We start from the raw sequence: 19,968 nt of genomic DNA on the forward strand, positions 1-19,968 counted from the left end.
TAGGTGTAATACCATTTACCTTTTAAGATGGAGATTGCCCTCTTTGGTGTGCAGCCTGGAAGAGAGACGTGGGATAAATAGGAATTTACTCTACTTTTTGCCTGCCTATCTCTCCTTGCATAGTTAAGAAACTATTTATATATATCTATATATGTTTATATATGAATACGTACATATATAAAAATATATTATAGCCTACAAACTATTTAAATAGAAATTTTTACTGCTTTGACACATGCATAGCAACTCTCATTCACTCCAAACTTACTGTGGTGTCAGAAAATCTAGTCTGTGCTTCTCTCTTGTGTAGGTTCTTTTTTTAAACTTCATAGATGTTGATTCTTTTAAATATGTGCTTTACAGGCTGTAATCAGAAGGAAAATGTGTGAATATTTGACAGCTGAAGGGCCAGTTTAACCATACTTGTTTATATTAAAAATTAAACATATATATCTAGATATATATGAAGTGAATCTTGAGTGTGAATACCTGAAATTTCCCAATCTGAGAGGGTTTTTGTGCACTGACTCGATGCTTTCTTGCTTAGGTTCAACATAAAAGTGCAATTGCAGATTGTAGCAAGCTTCATGCTCACTGGTGTTTCTGGAGGTGCAAAATATGCCCAAAATGGACAACTTTTTGGGCGCTTTAAGCTCACGGAAACGCTCTCGGAAGACACTTTGGCTGGACGGCTGGTGATGACCAAAGTCAATGCTGTTTATTTATTGCCTGTCACTAAAGAGAAGTCAGCCCAGACCCAAGGAACCAAAGAGAAGGTTTATGAAGCAGCTATCGAGGAGAAGACAAAGGATTATATCTTCTTGAGGGTATCCAGGGAATGCTGCGAGGAGCTGAACCTTCGGGCGGATTGTGAGATGCAGGTGGGTCTGAGGGAGTGTGAGAGGCAGGGGGGTCTGAGGGAGTGTGAGAGGCAGGGGGGTCTGAGGGAGTGTGAGATGCAGGGGGGTCTGAGGGAGTGTGAGATGCAGGGGGGTTTGCTCTGAGAACTCTTTGCCTCGTGTTGTTTTGGCTCCGTGGTTGGTCTTGTAACCAAACAGAAAGAACCTCAGATTCAGGTCACTGGAGTTGCCTGGAATGAACACATTTCCACCGAAGGATTCTCTCTCCTCCCTTTTATTTTGTTTTGGGGAAAACATATGCAAGAATCCTAATGTCTCAATTTAACATGGATAATTGGGCTGGGAAGACTTACGTTGTTCTGGGCTCTTGGTTTTGTGTTTGTTTTCTTAAAACAATAATTAAACTTCCTAATTGATTCTATTGGAAACTCCACTGGAATGCAAAATCAGCTGGGGCTTCAGGAACTGACTGATTTTTCCTTGAGTGTCTTATAAATCTTAGCCTGAGGCAGCAAATCTATTCTGCATTAAAAATTGGGTCCTAAAGTTGTTTGTAAAATCATTTATTACTTCCTACATGTATCAGTGAACTGGTGGTCAAATTCTTAAAGTGTTGCCTATATTTGAATGAATTTTAATTGTGAGGAGATTTTTTTTTTCTGATTTCAGTATTAACTGAAAATTTGGAAAGGGATCCTCAGGTTAGAACTGAGGAGACTCTAATTTGGATGTCTGGAGTTTTTGTTAAAGATGCTGGAGATTTTGCTGTTCTCTTCAGTACAGTTGGTATTCCCTGTGATTCTTAAACATTAACAAAACTGCTTTGATTTCTCTGGGGTTTGGATAAGTTAGGTGGTTTCCTTTGTTTCTGCTTCTCATAATTCACCTTGGAAACTTCCTGATCCCTTGTTTACCTGCTGTTCTGGCTGAACTATAATAAATACACATTCTGCTGTTATCAAATGTACCATTGATGAAGGTGGGATGGAGTGAACTGGTGCTTTAAACCCCCGTGGCTGCCGCCACTGTTTTATTTTTGGAGTGGTTCCTCTGTTCTGTGTCCTCTCCTGTGAACCTGGCACTGGATTAACTTCCTTTCCCACTGTTTTCTTGTTGTGGAATGTATATTAAAGCAGGTTACAGTCATCTCCTTCACAGATGGCCTCATTCAGTGCTCTGCAACAGCAAATAGGACTATTTGATTCCATCCAAGCAACATTAAAACCAAAACAAATCACAAGCTGTTAAAGAAGGAGGTGGATGCAGGTGGATAATATGAGGTATTTAATTCCAGGCATCTTGCTTGGACTCCCAGAAGGGGCTGTTAAAGTGTCACCCAGAGGAGCAGCACAATTTTTCTGCATTTAAATTACCATCATTACACTGTGTGGTCTGTTGTCAGCCTTGGGTCTGTCTGAGCAAAGATATTTTCCCTGTGTAGACCAACCATGAGTTGGGGACCATTTGCCATTTGAGTGGCAGCTTTTTCCAAACACCTGCAGGATGTGGTTGGGGGGACAAAACCAGCACTGGTAGGGATGGGAAGGACAGAGCTCTGGAAGGAGCTTGAGGTGCCCCTCAGGCTGGATGAGCTGTGCTGTCATTCCTGACAAATCCTGAACCACCTGCTGGGAAGAGCAGTGGGGAAAAAGAATTCTCCAACATTCGTGTGTCCTGTTTAAAAAAAGTTTTCCAGGCAGTCGCATCCACTTCAGTGAGCTCCATGCTTAATGTTGTTAGATTTGTTACTGCCCTTGTCTTCAGACTTCTGGTTGTACATCCTGCTGTAAAATGTGATCGTCAAGATGAATATTTAATGTTTTTATATCTGCCAGAGACTGAAAGTTAATGGCTACGATCTGCAGGGATACAAGCAAACCTTGTTTATTTACAGCAGAGCTGGTGTTGATTTTACATGCTACATAATGATATGAACAGTGTAATATTGAAATAGGGCAGAAAAAAGGCAAATGCTAATTCACAAATCCTTTTGAAGGCGAGAAGTCAACATTACTGGGGCACGAGAGCGTTTTTAAAGGTGTGATCCCTGTGGTAGGAAGGGACTTTGTGGGCAGATAAAAGTGTGTTAGATACAACAAGTAGTTAAATCTAGAAGGATAAATTATTCCTTCATAGCAGGAATTCTCCTCCATAGGTGGAGGTTCATGAGAAAAGTTTATGTGGCTTTGAGTGGGGCCTCTTGTGTTTAGAGAAGTGATCATCTGCTTTTCTAACTCTCTTCCCCCCCCCCCCCAAGTTCAATGTCTTATTTTGATAACCATGGTGATCTTTAATATAACAAATAGGATATTTGTAGTATGTAAGGAAAACTCAGTTTAGCTGACAATTTAAAGTCTTTGTATAAGTCGTTGAAAAAAGATAATTGCAAAAATATATTCTATTATTGCTTCTGATTGATAGCAATAATTATCATGAGATTAAAGTGGGATTAAATAATAATGGACTAATAGAGAATCAGTGAGTGATAGAGGAGAAAATTAATAGATCTGAGGCCAGATTGTTGCTTTGGACATGGGAGTGACTGTCACCTCCATGGCTTTTCTCTGGGTTGACATGAAGTGTTCAACCTTCCCTGTTGTGCTGGTGCTGATGGACCAGCTCCAGCTCATCTTTGCTCTGCTCCTGTTCTTCTCATCTCTTAATTGGTAGGACAGAAGCAGGTCCTGTAAGGTGGTGGTGGAAGCTCTTAATAAAAGATGGCCATAGAAATTGTAAATACAGCTGATATTTCCAGGGAGATGAGGGGTACTTTTCCAGACAGGTTGCAGTAATTTGGCTGCTGTTTGTAACATGCTCACAGTCATTGTAAATCTCAGAAAGGGACTTATTTACTCCTATTTAATCACAAATGCTTATTAGAGTTGTAGCACAGTAATTACATAAATATGTAATGACAGAAATGCTTTGGAAAAAAACCCTAAAAATGTGTGTCAGTCACTTGAAGTTCTTCAGCAGCTCTTGAGGGTGTTTTTGCTGTTTATATTAGTGCAAATCTGTGTCAAATTTTGTCTAAAGGCTTCTGTGTTTGTTGTGAACGTGGAGTTCTCTGGGGTAACACTGATCAGATTCTTTTGTTTTTGGAGAGATTAATAATTGCAAATTTAAATATGTGTAAATGATAATCTGAGTGAACTGTTTTTGTTTCCCCAGGAGCTGCTTTTATCCTGAGCTCAGATTTAGAATGTATTTTTCTCTTTGCTCTTTTAGTATATTTATGTATCAACTAATTTCACTCTCCATTGTTCAGTTCTGAATTGAATCAGGAATGTTAACGTGCTCTGCGTGTTGTTTCTGACTCTGTACCAGAATTTTTGTTGGCAATATCTTTTATTTACTAGCATTAAAACACATGTAATTGAGAGAACAAAGCCAAGAGTGTATTAATAAGCAGCTGATTGTTAGAAATTAACTTTTGAGAGTTCTAATAGTTGAACATAAATGACAAGTTAATATTACTCCAGAATGTTTCACTAGAAATAATGTTTGGGGTTTATCTTTGCTGATCACACATCTGATTTAGGTCATTTGCTGATCTGTAAAAATTTCTGGCCTGTCATTTTTATTGAGGTTGTTCTTAAAAAAAGGAGTGAAAGCTTATATTTGTAAGAACAATGTTTTAGGACAATAGTATTTTCCAAAAAGTATTTAATACTTTTTTGTATTAAATAAAAAATTTCCAAGAATGTTTTCCTTTTAATTATTTTTCTGAAAATACAGTGGAATCTTATCTTAAAAGTCAAACAACGAAATCACATTAGAAAAAAATGCTGTATTCATCTTTGATTCAAACCAACAGAAATTAGCAGGTTAATTTTATCCCAGATCTTTGGACTGAATGCTGTTTGCTGATTTCTTCTGAGAGCCTCTGCAGGAAGATAAAAATGTGTCACGTACAGCAAAGTCTAATGAGCATTTTCTAAATTCTCATTTTTTTTTTTGTTTCACCTCTTCATTTATTCCTTGGTTTTGTGCTGCAGGTTGAACTCCAGTTCCAGCTGAACCGCTTACCCCTCTGTGAAATGCATTATGCCTTGGACAGGATTAAGGACAACAGTATTTTGTTTCCAGATGTCAGCATGACTCCCACCATCCCCTGGAGTCCCAACAGGTACACGAACACCAGCACTTTAATATCAGAGATGGGGTGGTAATGCAGCCCTGAATTTCTCATAACAGATGGCTGGAATGTGCCCTAGAACGAGAAACTAGTCTTGCTCTTCATTAATGGTGAGGGAGTTCAGAGAAGGGAGTGAAACTGTGCTAAATAAAACAAGAAAAGTGATCCTCTTGAGGGCCAGAACCTGTTGATTGGTTGTCCCTGAGCTGGGAGTTAAGAGGCATCACAGTTCCACTGTGGCTGCAGAAAACAAATCTGCTGCAGTTAATTACTCTGCTGCCTCTCTTCTCTGAAAATATGATATTTTATAGGAATGTAAATACCAGTTCCAAGGAGTTTGCTGTGCAGGATCCCAAGTGTGCAGAGCCCTGTTTGCAAGGATCCATTAGTGCTTCTTGAGCTTGATGCAATGAGCCCAAACTTGGACATATCCCCGAGGGTGTGGATGTGGAAGGTGTGGGAATGACTCTTGGAAGGATCCCTGTTGCAAGCAGCTCTGAGATTCTTTGTACACATATCTCACAGTTTCCTTTACGAAATTATAAACCCCTGTGTCACAGAAATACTTCTCAAGAAACTTAAGTCTGATGCAGTGATGCAGTGAAAATAGTTCATCTCGAAGAGGAAGCTTAGGGAAGAGAAATGTGAGGATCAGGGAATATGGTCAGTATTCCTGCTGCATAGGGAAGGGTAACAGAGACATGAGGTTTCTGCACTTGGAGAGCAGGGAAATGAGAGGAATGTGGAACTGATCCCGTGCCCAGCCCGCGAGGAGTCGTGTGGGGTCTCGAAGGTGAGAGCGAGGAGTGGGATTGTGGCACAGGACAAATCAGGAGATGGCTCAGGGATTAAAAGGAAAGCGATCTGGCAGAAACCTGAGACCCTGAGATAATGTAAGGCAAAAAATTACTGGAAAAATTCTGGTTTGCCTTTGGAAATGTAGGAAGAACAGATCGATAGGAGGGCGGGAGCAGGATGATTGCTGGGGGATTGCAGGATGACAGCCCCGGGAGAGGGAAGGGAATAGGTTTTGTATAGAGTTACACTACAGAGCTACTGGAGGTCAGGGACAGCCTGCTCACTGACTTCATTAAGTCTTGAGTGAATCCTGCAAGGAAATAGTGTGTAAGAATAGTTTGGAAGCAAGCAGTGATTTCAATAAAAAGGTAAGTCAAGTAGATAGAACTTTATCTTGTGTACAGGTCGGTTGTAGTTGATATAATTTATTTGTATAATGTTTTATATTTTTTCTGTACATAAGTGATGCAAGGGTTGGAGTTCAGTTAAGTCAGTGTAATAAGTATGGTTTTTTTCTATCTGGTGTCTTGGTTTGCCCTGCCTTAAGAATCAACCTAACTCCAAGCTGTTTCTTCCCTCTGTTTTTCTTCTATTTTTGTTTTATGTCCCTGTTACTTTCTGATATTTCTTAGAATCTCCTGCCAGCTTGTTGTTCATAACCATCTTAAAAGCTCAGTGAATTCCCTCTTGATTTTACTCCCTGTTGCTGACTCTTGCTGAACAGAAACTTTCCCAGTCTGTAAGAAGTGTGGTGCTTGTACCAAAGCAGATCACATTACTAAAGTATGGCCATATGTGCAGCAGTGACAGGTGTTTTTTACTATGCATGTCTACTTTTAAATCTGTCAGTTGGGAATATTAAAAACTCTGTCTAGAAATCTTTAACCTCTTATGCTCATTGGAATTTTCTGAAAGCATCTTCCTCTTAGTGCTGGTATCACTGGCTGGTTACAGCACAGATCCTTTTTTTAGCCTGCTTTGCCATTAGAGGTATGTGCCTTGATGATCTTAAAAAAAAAAAAAAAAAAAAAAGAAAAAGTAAAGAGAAGCTTGTAGTTAATTTGTAGCAATTAGTTTTTTAATTACTTTTTAATTTGATTGTAGATAACTCTCCCAAGCCCTGGAGCTGTGTAACTGTTGACTTTGAAAGTTGACAATATAAATACTGCAGGGAAGAAACATAACTAATACAACTGTTATTTTGCATGATAATAGTAGAAAATCATGATATGTTTACTTGGTTTTGTTATCAGGGGATGGTGCAGCGTGTACTTTTTCTAACATATGTAATATGCAGGTTAATTATTGTTGTAAATTGAGAATAGTTAGGTTCCTTGTGAGAAAAACACAACTGATTTATTACCAATATCAAATTTTTATGCTTAAAGCATGTGATTTGTTGATTTGTTTCGTGTACCTCGGTGCCCCAATCAACACAGCAGCTCCGTAAAGGCTCTCTGATTTCTCCAAAGCTTTGGAAATCTTTGGAAATCTTCCCTCCTGTCATTTCTGCCTGACAGTGGGTTGGCAGAGCTTGTGTTTGTAACCTCTGGTGCCTCTTTTTTTTGCCCAGACAATGGGATGAGCAGTTGGACCCTCGACTCAACGCGAAGCAGAAAGAGGCTGTTCTGGCGATCACGACCCCCCTGTCCATACAACTGCCTCCTGTTCTTATCATCGGTCCCTATGGGACAGGAAAAACCTTCACTCTGGCTCAGGCAGTCAAACACATACTCCAACAGCAGGATACCAGGTGAGAGGGGCCACTGAATAACTGGACTGGCAGAAAAAAAGAGGCAGTTTTTTTACTTCAATTCGGGCGAAATGTAGAAATAGAGGAAACAAACCCGAGCCGTCCCGTCGTGTTTTGAATGAAAAAGTAATTCTATAATCTTAGCCTCTGTTTTCCTTTTAGAACAAAGCTAATTAAAGTGAACCATATGTAGAATGACTGTGATTTGCTCGACGTGGCAAGTTTTGCAGTGTGCTAGATAATAAAAGCTGTTCCTTAATATCAAGTCTGGATTAATAATTACGAAATAATTATTGAAAATCTGTTTGAGCTTTAAATCTTCTCATGAGTGAAGGATTTGAGTTGAGGGCTGAATCATACAGTAGGTTAGTGCCTAGTTTCGTGAAGAGAAATGTGCAGGAAGATGGCCACTGTTTTCTTTTTTTGTATTCTACTGCTTTGAATTGTTTTCTGTTTCTTCATTGCTTTTTTGTTTGCATCCATTTATTCCAGCAGGATTCTCATTTGCACCCATTCTAATAGTGCTGCTGATCTCTACATAAAGGATTATTTACATCCATATGTAGAAGCAGGCAATCCCCAGGCAAGACCTCTCAGGTATTTTTTTAAGGCTTATTATGTCTCTATAAAATACTGTTCTTAAGAAAAGGTGTCTATAAAAAAAGGTTAAAAGAACTTTTGAAACATAAAAGCATATTGGCCTTACCAGCCTAAAAGGAATGTGAAACATTGTCAATGTAATTTTGAGTCATTTGTTAAATAAAAATAAAGACATCCTTTTTTAAGCTTTTATTATTCTGTTGATAAATGTGTCTTTCCTAATGAGCAAGCTTTTGGTGTGCTCCTCTAAAAGCTGCTACGATAAAATAAAATGAACTTTAATGGTATTTTAATTCCAGAAAATTTTGGCTCATGCTTAAAATGCTAACTTGGAAACTGGGGTTACCCACCTTCCTTCTTGGAGAAAAACTTTGGTGTCATAGGAGCTGCATATTTAGAGAATCTTGTGAAAGTAGTTTGGCCTCTTCTGATAAGTCAGTTTGAAGTCATTGTATTGAATACAATTGTGTTGAAATGTACTTTACAATTGGTGTTTTGGGGAAATGAGCTAAGGAAAAAAATGGAGAAGTGGAAGCTTAAGAGCAATGAGGGTAAACTTGCATGGAAATAGTTAAGGAGGGTTTATTTATGGGCATAAATCTGCTCCTGGGAATATTTTGCACAGTAATCACAATGTATACTTTATACTGCCAGCTTGGTGTATATATACATTTTAAATTATGGGCATCATTTTCTGGATGCCAGTGTGTGAGTTTATGATATTACCAAGAAAATGACTCCATGTTTACTTGCTGGCTATTAAAAGCCATCCTGGACTTATATTTTATGCAGTGTCAGTAAAGGCAGTGAAGTTATGTGGAAGGGTTAGATTTACAACAGGTGTAAATTCTCTTAGGTTTGTTGGCTTTGGTTGCCATGTGACATTTTACAGACACTGAGGATCTGGCCAAGGAGAAGAAGGCAGTGTCTGTCTGCAAAGATACCTTTGATCTGGTTGTATTTTAACACAGATTGTCTTAAGGTGATTTGTAAAGCACTTTGTGATGAAAAGCATGATGGGTGTCTTAATTTTCTGGTGGGGAAAAAAAATGTGTAATCCACACTTTTGGGAATAATGGGGTGTGATTTAACAGAGCGAGGAGTTGAAGTTAAATACAATTTTATTGTGATTGCCAGGCTTTTGCTACCTTCCTTTATGCTCTTTTTTTCAACTACATAATGCAGTCTCAGAAATATGATGAGAAAATACATAAACAAAAGTGGTATTTATTTCTGATTAATATATATGTACTTATTTGCCAAGAAAATTACAGCACTAATTAAAAAGTCATTTAAAAGTTTGAATTGAAGTCTAATTGTCTTAGTATTGGCTACAAAGGCTTCAAAAAGTGCTACTGGAGCTTATCTGATATTGTTCAAATAGTCAAGATACCTCTATAAAAAGTTAAAGTTTTAGAAAATGGAGGCACCTCTGGAGGTTTTTTTTTATATATATATATATATATATATATATAAGTGGACCCACAAATATGGATGTTTTCAAATAAAAAATGTAACATATAATTGTTCTTTGAGCACTAAGTACATCTCAACCTGCTGGGGCAAAAGCTGAAGGTCACTTTATCTGAATTGAAGGCCAGAGCTGTGTGAGACTCCCAGCTCAAAATTAATTATGGATGTACTTCCCTTATTGACTGTTGTCAAGATATATTTTCAAATTAAAATCATGACTGTTGGATTAAAATCATTACAGGGTGATCTGAGCCTCTTGCAATATTTTCAAGGAAGCATCAAGTGGAGGGGAAGCAGTTAATTATTCAAGATGGATGTGCTGCTTGCAGAGTTTGTTGTGTTTCTAAATAACTGAACAAATTAGCTTTAGATTTTACTCCTTATTTACTCTACGAGGGATGAGTTGGCTCTTCAGTATCCTTGCTAAAAATGTTTCCATAGCTTAGTGGGGAGCAACATAATATTTTTGTTGTTCTTAAAGAAGAAAAGCTGAATTATTTGGCATTGAGTGCTGAGAATCATGTAGCTATTTCTGTGGGTAAGATGTACACTAAATAAATTATCCTGTCAATAATGGGACATAAAAGCTGGAAATGTAGAGTTTTATGGGGTTTTTTGTTTAAATATCATATTATAAATTTGTATCTTTTCCTAGCAAAATTGCTTTCCATGCCCTTTGGAAAATGCAAAGGCAGAATGAACACCGAGAATTTATGTTAAATCTCAGTTCTGCACCTAAATGAAATACCAGTGAAGCCTGAAGGCCAAATTCTCATAGTCCTGATGCCCATAAACAAATTTTTACCCAGAGAAAAAACACGCCCCTGGGTTTGATTAGTCGATGAGTCAACTGTATTAGGGGCACACTCCAAAACATGACTTTTACTGGAGAAACCTGACACTGAAACCATTTCACAGACTTATTTAAATGGTGCAGAAATGTTTCTGAAGGAAGGAAACCCAAACCTGAGCTACAGTTGGGAGCAAAGAGCCTTTTCAGTGAAGTGCATCTGTTCATGGTAACACTTGATTTTTAGTGCAGGAGCAGCCAGGCACCTTTAGATGGTGAGTCAGAGCTGTGAGAGGGAGTAATTGGCTCCTAATTGATCCACTCCTTCTCTGGGTGGATGTGTCTCCATCAGCTGCTGGAGCCTTCTGGAGGTGGCTGCTCAGGTAGCACTGTAGCTGAATAATTCAAATTATCACCCTCTCCTAAAAAATCTTAGGCAAGACCTAAGAAACAGCAGCAATTCCTCTGTATGTCTCTGCTCATACAGTAGTTATTACTATTATTTTACTCACATATTTCAAAAGTAGTCATTTCCATACACTGTTTTTTTATGGAAGAGGAAAGAGGTTGATACTGCCTTTATCTATATATTTAATGTTTTTATTTCTTCCTAAGCATGTTGTTGCTGACTGTCAGTTCAGCAATGTCAGAAAATAAGTTGATTCTGATAAAAATATCTCAGCATTTTTAAATCCTGTGATCATAACATAGATGTGTAAGTACTGCAGGTATCCTGGAACCAGCTGCCTTCAATATGTGGCTGCTTCAGGAGATACTCAGGCTATAAAAATTAATCAATAGGAGCAAACCAGAATCTGAATTAAAAAAAGAAAACAAACAACAAGCCAAACCAAAACCCCAGCAGGTTTTAAAAGAACGTTGCCCTTTTTTCCAAATTGCCTGTATTAAAGTTCTTGTACTGAAAATGGAATTAATTTATCTTATCAAATGTTAGTCTGGAAAATAAATTACTCCTCTGCCAGTTACTTTTTTTTTCCTTGCAACTCTAGCTTCTATCTTACTGCATCCTCAAAGTAAGATGGATTAAAAAAGTTAACTTTCAAGTTGTGAGACAGGTTCTTCACATGTTTTCTGCATCCCAAGGAACATTCTTGTCTGTGAGAATGAGCCTCTCTTTGGAGATGGATCAAAAGAAATGGAAGAGGGAAATCAGGTGCTTTTCAAGTTTTCTTTAGGCTTCTTGGGACTACTTAGATTTATTTTTTTCTAATGATGTCTTAACAGAGGCATGAAATTAGACTGTTAGATTCCTTTCCCTCTTAAGTTTCTGTGCTTTTTTTCACTTGAGGGATTTCAGGTGAGAAATAACTGCACAAAATCTGGGATTGGAGTTTATCCAAGGAGAGTTCTTTGGAGTACAGCCTGAAGGGTTTTTATCAAGAGCTGGGAGGAATTAGTGTTTTCCAGTTCAGAACAGGGAGAAGTGAAGAACTGAAGTTTAGTCCCCATTCTCTCTGTTCTAACAAGTCACAAGGAGTTGCTTTTGTAGGACATTAATGCAAATGAAACTCTTTTTAGCCTCCTTCAGGGGTTCTGACTCCAGGCTCCCCCTTTATTAAATTTTACAAGTATATTTTAAGTAATTAGGAGCAATCCCAGCCTGGAATGATTTAATTTGACTAACATTTAATTGAAATATTTGGGCAGATTTCTTTTTTGATGTAATGGCTGGGAAGGTGATGGGATATAGGCAGGTCAGCTGTCAGCTTGTTGCATTTTTGGCTCATTGGCTGAAGATCCACAGAAATTAAGGCTTCTGTTGTAGATATCCAGATGCCACATCTAGAAAAAAAAAAAAGGTTTTTCCTTTACTCCTTTATTCCACACAAATTTCCACACAAAATGCAGGTTCAGTGCACGTTAACCAAGCACTAAGCACAGTGGGTATATTCAGTGCTTTTGCAGAAGATGGAGTCCCTAATCCATAATCTTCTGGGATTTCCATTTTGAGGTGATTCTCTGTGTATTTGCTGGTAAATTCACTGCCTGTGGTTTGGGTAAACCTTAGCCTGCAAGGTTTTAATTTCTCCAGAATTAAAGTCTTGGTCTGAGGCACATGATGTGAGAAAAATCCGCTCTCAGGTGAGCTGTGAGTAATTTTATTTTCTGTAGCTGGAGCTTTTGCCCACTTTTGTACCCAGAGCTGCACTAATAGAAGGTATTGTAGGTACTAATGAGTATTTTGATTAGTACTTGGCTATGCAGGTATTACCATGAGAAGTTGAGTCTTTTGTTTAATCAGAATTTAAGGGCGTGTCCCAGGGTGAAATGTTATGATTTGTGTTAAGCTGTTAAACCCCATTTTTGTAATTGTTTCTTCCAACTTTAAGAAAAAACCCACCTAATAATGAAATTAGCCCAAGTTGCCCCTGAGAAAGAAAGCCCTTGTTCAGTGAGGTTTACTTCTATCACGACATTTTCCAAGTAGTCACATCTGTCAGGTGTTTTTATGCCAGTGGTGAATAATAGCTCTGGGATACCTTTTTGATCTCACATCAAAATAAAAGAAATTAATGGGTAAGCAGCAATGCAGTTTGAAATGCTGTCAGCCAATCTGTGAGTCACCCACAGTTGAATTTTTGTAATAAAAGACAGTGCATGGTATAATAATGTCTAATAACCATAATATTTTGCATTTCAATAGCACCTTTCATCCAAGAATCTCAAAGTGCTTTACAAACATAAACTCACAATAAACTCAGTAATCCTTGCAGTTCTCCTGTGAGGTGGTAGGTGAGAATTAGCCTCAGTTAGGGCTGAGAAAGTGAATCATACAAAAATGTATTGAGGTCAGGTTAGAAGGTTCTTGTTCTGAGAACAACTCAGGAGTGTGGTGGGTGCTCCTGAGCACCCAGTCTCAACCTGGAGTTACCTTTGGTCACCCAGTGTCATTTTTGAGTTGGTTGTGGTGTCAAATTAAAAAGCCATTCAGAGTCCCAAAGTGCCTTTGAATTTCATGTTATCAAAAATGGACATTGTATCTTCACAACCCACATTTATTATAATCCTAATCCTCCTTTCTCTCCCGTTCCGTGGTGATTTTCAAACGTGGGTGGACATGTGGTACCCAAAGTCCCTCCAGTACCATCATGTTCTGCAGTTCAGTGCAGAATTACACTTTTCCAAACACTTGATTAGTGATTTGGGATTTGTAAGATGGGCACAGGAGAAATTAAGTGAAGAATGGATAAACCAAACAGCTTTAAATCCCATCTTTAGAACTGAAATTAATTTAAATAGCTTCATCTTAATTTGCTTTGGAAATAAACCAAAATAAGCTAAATTCTAGATATTGATATCTGTACAGTAGTTACCTGTAGTTTAAAGGCTCAGACAATATATAGTGTGTGTAAAAGGAAGAGGAGGATTTCAATATATTTCATATATTCCCTGCAGTGGATGGGATGTGCAGACTGCAGCTCTGGAAATTCCATACTGTGGGCTTTAAGTTATAGTTCAGCTGAGGAAATATGTCTTTAAAATGAGTTTATTGTTAGTTTAAAATTAAATAGACATTGATGTGAGGGTCACAGAACTTAAATACGTGAAGAATTTACAGATTTCCATATGTGAATTAGTCCTTGGTAGCTGTTTGGGTGTGTAAAATTGCACTGCAGCAAATAATGGAAAGTAAACCTGAGATATCTGAGCACGTAATTCTGCAGAGTCGTGATGTTTTGCTTCTTGAAGATCATGTTTATTTACCAGAAAGCTGAATATCAATATTTGAAATATTAGGCTGTTGCTGTGTTCAAACCATGTAGAAAATAAGCCCCTTTTTCTTTTCTAGGGTATATTTCAGAAATCGCTGGGTAAAGACTGTTCACCCAGTTGTGCATCAGTACTGTTTGATTTCAAGCACACATTCCACCTTTCAGATGCCACAGAAAGAAGACATTCTAAAGCAAAGAGTAGTGGTTGTTACGTTAAATACATCACAGTATCTGTGTCAACTGGATCTTGAACCAGGTAAAGTAATTTCTAAACAAGAAGTGTCCATGCTTGAGAAAAATTCCTCTTACCAGAGTTTGTTCCTTACCCAGCACTTGGAACTGTTACAAAATAAAGTAAACAATGATAATCTTAAAATGCTCTTTTGGATTTTTTTTAATGAATAAATGTTTATTACAAAGCTGTAAACTGCTGGCATTCGAATTAACCTTTTGCTTGTTCTTTCTTTTCCTACTTAAAAAAAAAAACTAAATAAAGAAGCGATACTATGTATGATCTGGTGTTTCTGACATCCAAGAGGGAAAATTCTGTTTGAGATTCTGACTTTGAATATTATGCTCATTAAGGTCATTACTCAGTGGAGCATGTAAGCATAAATACACAGCCTTTTCCCTTGTTCTGTGAATTGTTCAGCTTTGCAAACAACTCCCACAAATACAAGCCCTGTGCTTTGTTAACGTGATGCATTTAGGGTTGTTTTCTAAACTGAAATACATTAGACTGGTGTTTTTGGGGGCAGGGGCTGCTTAGGGTTTATTGTTTTCTTGCTCTCCCAATGAAATCCATCTGCTTTTTGGAGAACATGGGATTTCTTCACAGTGGTTGTTGGGATTAGATTTTTATGGCGACGTTTAAGCATTTGTTGTAACAGAGAAAACTGATATGGAATTTATGGTAAATATTTTCAGGTCTCTAGACAGAAATAGCTGCTTTGTTTGGCACTGAGCTGTGTACAGTCATGCCATAGAAATGTGTGTGCAGCTGTATGAAATTCATATTTTCCAAAGAAAATTGCTCCATTTTTATGTATGTAATCTTAATTGGATGGTGCACTAAGTCCTCTAATACTTTGCTTTAAACCTTAATATATCACAGATATCAATGTATAAAACCACTTCTCTTCTATACCTGTCCTGAATTTACATTTCATGCAATATAAGTCTACAGTGACCAGTTTTTTTTTCAAGTGCATGTTCTCCAGTGCATAGAATCCCACCCACCCACCAAAACCTTTGGTCCAGTGTTGTCATAAGATTGAATTTAAATTTTCCTTCAACTTCTGTTCCTTTTTTCCCCCCCAACATTCCTTTAAGCCCATAACCAGCAAAATGCTCAGGTATGTGTGCAATTTTAATGGGAAATTTAGTATATAAAATATAGTTAATAGGACTCAAGTACATGAGGAAGTCCTTGTCACTGTCATTGTCCAAAGTTCTTCAAGTCTCATGGTGGTGAAAAGACTTTCAGATTTGAGAAAACTCCCGAGGGAGCTTTGCCACGAGACATTTCCTCTTGGTGTAAGGAGGGCTCAGATAAAAAACATGTTTTATTTCATGTCTGTCAGAAGAAAGAGGCAGATCTGGGGGCTCCTGCCAATGTCACTGGCAATCAGGTGACCACTGCTGGTCATTGGATGGGTTTGAAAATTGTTTGTGTGGTTTCTTGTAGTTGCTAGAAATTAATCTGTGTAAGCCATTTTTTTTCCCCCGAGTTTTGGATACTGTCAGAATACAGAACGTTAAATTCAATTTTTTTTGGTTTGTTATTTTTTTTTGGGTGCTATCAGAATACAGAAGGTTAAGTTCAATTTCATGTTTTGGTTATCAGTGTTTATTTTATCATATTTCAAATTCATTTATTTGCTGATATCTCTGTTTTACAGGGTTTTTTACACACATTCTGTTAGATGAAGCTGCTCAAGCTATGGAGTGTGAAACTATTATGCCTCTAGCATTAGCTAATAAAAACACAAGGATTGTCTTGGCTGGAGACCATATGCAGGTAAGAGCTGTGGAATTTTTGAGTATGAAGTGCATATATATATTGTATTCCTGTTTATGTATTTAAGTTATTTATCTGCTCCAAATCCTATAATAGATGGGGAATCCAAGGAGAATTCAAAGGATGTTATTTGGATAAGATACAGGGGTGGTTATTCCAGTCAGGGATTTATGACTGCTGTTCCCTGTTGATTTTTGAAGGAATTCAAGAATATGGAGTATCTTTGTTATGATTTAGACAACTTCTTTTAAATTTTTATTAGAAGCATCATAATCTGCTGATTATTATTTCCAAGAAGGAAATAGCAAAGTGAAAGTAGCCAGTGCCTTTATGTGGGAGCTGCTTGGTTTACAGAGTTTAAAACACTGATTATGGCTGTCATTTTGCAGCCTGTAGGCATGAGAAAGCATGCTTGGAAAAGTCAGCTTTTCTTGCTTTATTGATTTTTTAGGCCATATTTATTTGGTTTCATAGATTTGGCTTCAATTCTCTTTGGCATTTCACAGTAGCAGTGGAGTGGATGTTTGCTTTGGTACAGTAACAACTTTTGAGTGGTGTTGCCACCTGTGATTTAATCCTGCTGGATCATTTCCAGTCATGATATTGGTAATCCCAAGGACTGGGGTAGTGCTTTTTAAATACAGGTCTCAAAAGTGCTTTCCAAGATGTTGAAATACTTACAACTTCAGGCTCAATCTCCTAAGCCCAGCTGGGTGGATGAAGTTTTGACCTGTTTGTCTCTATGTCTTCTTACAGAAGATACTCAGCTCAGGTATCCAGTATTTAAATCTCAAAAACTTAATATTTAGCTCAAGTGAAACTCAAGGTCAGAGTCTGAATCACATGTATTCGGAATGTCAAAACAGATTGGCTTCATTTCTACATTTTGAAATTTTATTTTAAAAACCTCTCGTTCATCATCTTTGGTTCTGTTTCTCCTGCTCTGATAGATGGTGGTTTTATTGTTAAACAAGCCCAGAAGTAGTTTAGTGTAACAGTAACTGGGTCACTTTCAAAAACATTCTATTTAACTTTTTAAATTGTGTTAAAATTTCTTTATTTTCTGATCTGTGCTATTTGTGGTAGTAACTTAATTGTAAAGAGGTTGTCAGAGTAGTGGTGTAATGCCATTCAAAACACAGTTTGGGGTGTTCAGAGTAGACATAAGAGCTCTTCTGTTTGCTTAGTTATTGGATGTTTTATTGTTCCTATAAGACCATGCTGGTCTTTTGTCATTTTTGTAGTAGAAATGGGCATTTTTCTGGAATAGCTTTGGTCTGTGTCTTCCAACTCTGAATGTACAGTAAGAACAAAGTTTCATTCTTTTTGTTCGATGCAAAATACTTGTGTTGGGAGCATGAAATTCCGAGTCCACATCCTTAGTTACATTTTCTTTGTGTGTGTGTGTCTATTACAGCTCAGTCCTTTTGTCTACAGTGAATTTGCCAGGGAAAGGAACCTTCATGTCTCCTTGCTGGACCGGCTCTACGAGCACTACCCCGCGGAATTCCCGTGCAGGATCCTGCTGTGTGAGAACTATCGCTCCCATGAAGCAATCATCAAGTAGGTGTGAACTTTTTCACTGTATCACCTGCTTCTCTTGACTGGTGTGAGTGAACCAAAGAACAGCCAAGCACATCTGAAGTGTCTCTCTAACGAAATCTTAATTGTGGGTTGAAATTTGGTCTCCTGGAACAGCTGCCAGTGGTCTGTGCCACTTGGTCGTGGGACAGACCCCTTGTTCAGGTGGGGATGCTTTGGCTGCAAGACTTGCCCACTAAGCCAAAGCAGAGCTAACTTGCCCTTTTTAAGCATTATGCAGCATATTATGTAGGGTCTGTGTTTCTTTGAGCCATTTCAGAATTTTAGATTTACTGGGGTGGATTATCTTGGAATTGTAGGTTGTGGGCAGTGTAAGGAACATATGGATATGCAACTGTGAACAGAAAAAAATAGGTCACATTTTGAGCGTGTCTCCTTACTGTTGACATCTTATATTACTTCTTTCAAGACACATTAATCAGTGGGTTTGCATTTTTATGCTATGATAAACTAATGGCTGCTAGTGTAATGAGCTCATCCATGAGCTGTGCTAGAAAGAATAAGTGCAGTCATGGGGAAAAATGCTAAAGTTTAAATCCTGGCTCAAATATGTACTGAGGAATATTGTGTTGGTATCCAGTCATACTAATTAGGTTATCACTGTGTTCAAAGCAAAAGCAGAAATATTTAAGTGCTCTGGGGAATCAAAAGTGAGAATGTAAAATATTTCCTTGCACAGCTTGATCTGTCTTCACTTTATGGACTTTGTAATTATAGACTCAGTGATGCTTAATTTCTTACACACTTCTTGGAACTGTGAGTTTGAAATGAGAGAGCATTTGAAAAGGAAGGGATTGTTTCAGCTTTTGTTTAGAGATCACTTCCATGAAATTTGCCTCAGAAACATCATGAAAATTCACTTCAGCACTTGGTGTTCAGACAGTGAGTTCCTAGAAGGATCCACTGTGCTGAACAGCAAGATAAGGACTGCAGGAACATAACCAGGGCTGGGCTGGGAAGAGTCCAGTGTGCCCAGTCCCACCAGGAAGGATTGCTGTGGGAAGTGAAAGCAGCTGAACTCTCTCAGGGTGGTCCCTTTAGATGTCTCAGGTCCACTTTTTTGTAAAAAGTGAAATCTCCCCTGACAAATGGGACCATGGCACTTAAGACAGAAGTGTGGGAAGATGGTTCATGGAGGGCTCATTAATCATCCCAACCTCACTGAAATAGAGACACCATGAGAAATTAAGGGAAGAACAAGCCATTAGTTCAGCCTGACTTTGGAGCTGTAATTGGAAAAAACAGTCTGTGTAGAAATAGTTTTGTTCTTTAATGAGATCTCATTACTAAGAGCTAATTTGCAGAAGAAATTGTTAATTTTGCTGATAGGCAGCAGTGGACTGACTGCAGCTCCATCCAGGGTTGTCCAGGGTAAGCCAGGTCAGGTCAGGGATGGACTGCAGTTGTGTGATGGTACTTTGGTAGCAGACAAGTTTCTTTAGCTTTTCCATGACCAGCTACTTCCATCTTAAGCTACAACAGCTGGAATCCTGGAAGAACTCAGTGGACCCACCAACTGCACAGGGTCCTGCTTTGGTTTTCTTCATGTCAGGCTGTGTTCAGGTTCCTGCATCCACTGAGTGATGTCCAGAGAACATTGAGGTTGGATGCTGAGCATTGAAAAGTTAGATTAGACCTAAATTCACTGATTACTAGAAGGCAGTACATTAGTTTAGCCCAACTGTGCATCCAGTATAGAGGATTTATAGCAAACTGCAGTCTCTTCTTGCTGCCTTTTTGTCTCATTGCATTCAGTTTGCCTTCTTCCCACTTGGTGAAGGCACCATGAAAGTAGTTCTTGCCTCGTTTCTTTTTCAGTCAGCCAGCTCTGGAATGGCTGCTGCCAGCAGAGGAACCGTGTTCTGGTTGTGTTTCTGATGTCTGGCAACATAGATTGGCCTGGAGTAGAAATCACAGAGGAAAAGGTTGCTTGAAAGCTCAACACTTGGCTTGTGTCGTGCTCAGCACACATGAAATCTGTAGTAGATTTATCTTCCAAGTTTAATAACTCTTAACTGATGTGAGCAGGCTCATCATCCAACCAGCCTGGGGAATAACCAGTGCCAGACACCAAGTGTTCTCTCTGCCCAGTTTCCAGCCACCAGAACTTCTGAGTGAAACATGAGTGAGAACGTTCATAACTTTGTCAAGCTTTCGATTAGAAGGAAGAACGGCCTTTGTAGAAAAAGTGTTGGAAAAG

The 19,968-nt window shown here is 38.4% G+C and overlaps 1 protein-coding gene across 5 annotated transcripts in view; it reads left to right on the forward strand.

Moving 5' to 3' along the window:
• The window catches only part of HELZ (helicase with zinc finger), an 85,530-nt gene that overhangs the window by 38,052 nt on the left and 27,510 nt on the right, over window positions 1-19,968 (forward strand). For 4 of the 5 annotated variants that reach the window (XM_032706539.1, XM_032706543.1, XM_032706541.1 and 1 more), the window contains 7 exons: window positions 548-881; window positions 4,859-4,989; window positions 7,370-7,549; window positions 8,042-8,146; window positions 14,224-14,402; window positions 16,048-16,166; window positions 17,584-17,729. In XM_032706539.1, the coding sequence (XP_032562430.1) occupies window positions 548-881; window positions 4,859-4,989; window positions 7,370-7,549; window positions 8,042-8,146; window positions 14,224-14,402; window positions 16,048-16,166; window positions 17,584-17,729 (1,194 nt within the window). The remainder of the gene's footprint in view (window positions 1-547; window positions 882-4,858; window positions 4,990-7,369; window positions 7,550-8,041; window positions 8,147-14,223; window positions 14,403-16,047; window positions 16,167-17,583; window positions 17,730-19,968) is intronic. The other variant, XM_032706542.1, reaches the window with a different exon arrangement.

The sequence above is a fragment of the Chiroxiphia lanceolata genome, chromosome 19, assembly GCF_009829145.1.
Source record: "Chiroxiphia lanceolata isolate bChiLan1 chromosome 19, bChiLan1.pri, whole genome shotgun sequence".
NCBI classification, from domain to species: domain Eukaryota; kingdom Metazoa; phylum Chordata; class Aves; order Passeriformes; family Pipridae; genus Chiroxiphia; species Chiroxiphia lanceolata.